General features: G+C 43.5%; 1 protein-coding gene across 1 annotated transcript in view; it reads left to right on the top strand.

Annotated features, from left to right (window-relative positions):
* The window catches only part of TBCK (TBC1 domain containing kinase), a gene marked incomplete at its 3' end in the record, with an annotated part of 80576 nt that extends 76511 nt beyond the window's left edge, over positions 1-4065 (top strand). The window contains exon 21 of the mRNA XM_015417034.1: positions 4029-4065. Coding sequence (XP_015272520.1) covers positions 4029-4065 — 37 coding nt within the window. The remainder of the gene's footprint in view (positions 1-4028) is intronic.
* Positions 4066-4291: the final 226 nt, after the last annotated feature.

Genomic DNA, 4291 nt, shown 5'->3' with positions numbered 1-4291 from the left:
GGTGGTCGTTCTCGGGAGTCGCCGGGGGGGGGGGGGGTCCGGGGCAAACTCGAACCCCTCCCGTCAGCCGGGTCTCAGCACGTCTCCATCTGAGCAAGACGAGACGCGTCCGAGCGGGGAAACGCTTAAACCGGAACTCTCATATTAGTCAGTGTTGACGGACCATTAGACCCTGTGTCAAGAGTCTATGTATGTTTCTAACCTGTTCGTAATAAAAAGAAAATCTCAAAAACATACTTGCTTCACAGAATTATTGGGAGGCTAACTAGCATAAGATTGTAATACTTTAAACATTGGAAGTTCTATAGCTTTTTTAAGGCTAAGGCATAATTAATACTGAAAAGTGTTGGAATGAAGTAAAAATAGATACAGTTCCTAACATATGATTCATACTACATCTTTCAAATGAAAAATTTAAGGAAGCATTGCAGTAACTATTTGAGCTGTCTGACACTTGGCTATACCAGAGGGAGGTTGCTAGGGGGCAGTGTGTACTAAGAGTACGCCTCAACTATTTCACAAGATTATTGTGTGTCCTTTTCTTTCTTTTAAACCAAACTATTTCTCTCCACCAAGGTAGAATGCTATAAAAAACAGATAATTCTGACTTTACCGTATTTGCTTTCTCAACAGAGCTAACTCTTCCCTGTTTCCAGAATGTTTATATTGGTGGGGAAGGGAACTACAATGTAACCTTCACTTTGGGTAGTGCAGTCACATACCTGTTTATGACTTTTTTTGGTTTATATTGATTACCTGTCAGATGGGGAGATCTGACATGTCTTTGTGATCAGCTCAGTAGTTCTGAGTCTTAAAGCACTTTAATGGTCTCCATGGTGACCTCTTCGTGTCTCAGTGATGTATAAAAATTAGGCCTGTACCTTTCATTTATGCAACTGCAGGTAACGGTTGCAATGGAAGGAAGTAATTGTTTGTGAACAGCAGGAGTTTTGTTCTGTCAGAGCAATTCCTGCTACCAGAGAGACCACTTGCCCTTTGACAGTGAAATGAATGCAAAATCATCCGTTAGCGGTGGGCGTTTCTGCAATGATAAGAACCCACAATGCTCTGGCAGCAATCCCAAATTCCCTGCCCTGAACGTACCAGACATACAGTGTTTCTGTGAACTGTTGTCTATAAATGTGAGCACTTTAGAGGTTTGTTCTTGTTGATTTTTACCCCCGCCTCCCAAAATTGATGCAAATATCCTATCAGTTGTAACTAGCAGACAGTGCAGTATAGAGTCAGGGAGGATTGACCATTAAATTACTGGGAATGTGTACTAAGAGTACGCCTCAACTATTTCACAAGATTATTGTGTGTCTTTTTCTTTCTTTTAAACCGAACTATTTCTCTCCACCAAGGTAGAATGCTATAAAAAACAGATAATTCTGACTTTACCGTATTTGCTTTCTCAACAGAGCTAACTCTTCCCTGTTTCCAGAATGTTTATATTGTTGGGGAGGGGAACTACAATGTAACCTTCACTTTGGGTAGTGCAGTCACATACCTGTTTATGACTTTTTTTGGTTTATATTGATTACCTGTCAGATGGGGAGATCTGACATGTCTTTGTGATCAGCTCAGTAGTTCTGAGTCTTAAAGCACTTTAATGGTCTCCATGGTGACCTCTTCGTGTCTCAGTGATGTATAAAAATTAGGCCTGTACCTTTCATTTATGCAACTGCAGGTAACGGTTGCAATGGAAGGAAGTAATTGTTTGTGAACAGCAGGAGTTTTGTTCTGTCAGAGCAATTCCTGCTACCAGAGAGACCACTTGCCCTTTGACAGTGAAATGAATGCAAAATCATCCGTTAGCGGTGGGCGTTTCTGCAATGATAAGAACCCACAATGCTCTGGCAGCAATCCCAAATTCCCTGCCCTGAACGTACCAGACATACAGTGTTTCTGTGAACTGTTGTCTATAAATGTGAGCACTTTAGAGGTTTGTTCTTGTTGATTTTTACCCCCGCCTCCCAAAATTGATGCAAATATCCTATCAGCTGTAACTAGCAGACAGCCAGTGCAGTATAGAGTCGGGGAGGATTGACCATTAAATTACTGGGAACATACTTGGAAGGCATCTCTCCCTGGGCTCCCTATCCCATCTAGAGTTCCCCCAGGCCCTTTCCCCCTTCGCCCATGGGATGCTGATCTCACTGTCAGTTCTGTTGCCAGCACTGCCTCATCTTTGCTCTGACCCACCACCCCTTCAGCTGCTGGGTTGCATCCTCACCTTGGAACAGGTTGGCTGCTTGCTTGGAGGGGCATTGCAAGGTAGAGGGAGAAGGAGGGTGCTTGCCGGGCTGCAGCCTATGCCTCTTTAAGGAAAGCAGGAAAAGAGACACTTTAGCCTTTACTGTTTCCCTGTATTCAAACTGCTGGGTTGGCTTGCACTTCTCCTTCACCTTCTGGTTCAGCTTGGTCAATAAAGGCTGCAGGCCAAAAAAGAAAAAAAAGGGGGGGGAATGTTGGTCTAGTCCTGAGACCCAAATAATACAACAAAGTTGATCATTATCACATTTAAGGTGGAGGAGAAGGAGAAGCAGCTTGGGTAAACGAGCTGCTCTGCTAGTGTTGGAGGTTTAGGGGTGGCTGAACATGACCACAGGCAGACACACACACTGGCTACAAAAGTCTGGAGGATCTGAGGAGTGTGTGTGTGTTTGTGTGTGTGCACCCAAAATCACAGCCACCTGTTGGGAGCCAAAGATGTGGAGTAAAGCCGTGTGAGTGAACCATGGCTTTCCCCCACACCTACTGCACCGATTGGGTGGCTGTGAGTTTATGCCTGGGCACACAGATGGTCTTCAGACTTCTTCAGCCAATGCATGCAGAGCGGAATGTTCTACAGCATTAGCTGTAGTACACAAAAGGATTTCCTGGGTGGTCCAGAAGTTTATATATTCTGTCATAGTTGTGCTGAGTTGCCCCCAATATGTGGATAACACTCAGTTCTATCTCACACTTCCAGTAGATGCCAGCAAGGTTGAAGAAACCATGAACAGGTGCTGGAAGCAGTTTTGGAATGGATGAGGGCTAACAAACTGAAACTTAGTCCTGACAAAACAGAGCTGCTACTAGTTGTGGGAAGGTTTGATCCAGGAATAGGGTTATCTCCTCTTCTGGGTAGAGTTGTACTACCCATAAAGGAGGAGGTTCATAGCTTGGGGGTGCTGCTGGACCTGGACCTCCTGTTGGGGGGGTCAACAGTGGGAGGGCTTCTAATGTCTTGGCCCCACTGGTGGACCTTCTGATGGCACCTGGTATTTTTGGCCACTGTGTGACAGAGTGTTGGACTGGATGGGCCTTTGGCCTGATCCAACATTGGCGTCTCTTATGTTCTTATGGATAATCAGGTAGCAGCAGTAGTCAGGAGTGCCTTTCACCAGATTTGGAAAGGTGACATAAAATGTTTTTAATAAATAAATACTTTAAGGAAATATTTCTAAAATATAAGTATTTTAAATAAATATTCACTATGACATACTGCTTAAAGGTAAAGGGTAAAGGTTCCCTTGCTCGAAAGCCAGTCGAATCCGACTAGGGTTGCAGTGCTCATATCCGTTTCAAAGCCGAAGAGCCAGCGCTGTCCGAAGACATTTCCATGGTCATGTGGCCGGCATGACTAAACACCAAGATGCACGGAACGCTGTTACCTTCCCACCGAAGTGGTACCTATTTATCTACTTGCAATTTCTTGCTTTCGAACTGCTAGGTAGGCAGGAGCTGGACTGCTTAGTTGATGCCAAAAAGCCATATGGAGCATGCATTACAGTTCCGTCAAAACCCCTCGATTACAATCATTGTACAGAATATAGAAATATAGAAAATCTTTCTAAAGTTTAATTTGCAATATTGGTGATATATCATAATTGAGATGTAAGCTGCAATCTGGCTTTGAGGTGCTGCTTGCCTTAACTTCTCAGTGCAGTTAGACAATCCAGAAGTACTTCACTAAAATGTAATAGAAAATTTACAAGGAGCTCCTTTAACAATGTATTTTCCCCCTTTCCACTTTGTTTTAGCTGTATGCTATTCCTTGGTTCCTCACAATGTTTACACGTGAGTATGACTTTTTCTCACTTCTTCCATACTCTCTTTTTATTGAGATTCCTTTTTGTTTCATGTACATAACAAATTTTGAGTTCCTTCAGCAATAGTTTCATTTTGTCCTTAAAAACAGTGGGTGGGGTCTTAAGCTGTGCCCCATCCATTGCAGAGTGTGTTCCTTTGGTGTTAGGTGCTTTTCAGCTGCTTGAAGGACACTGTTCTTGAGAGCAGAAGCACT

Source organism: Gekko japonicus, unplaced genomic scaffold (assembly GCF_001447785.1).
Source record: "Gekko japonicus isolate JY-2015 unplaced genomic scaffold, Gekko_japonicus_V1.1 scaffold628, whole genome shotgun sequence".
NCBI classification, from domain to species: Eukaryota; Metazoa; Chordata; class Lepidosauria; order Squamata; family Gekkonidae; genus Gekko; species Gekko japonicus.
This window is presented reverse-complemented; position numbering and strand designations above follow the sequence as displayed.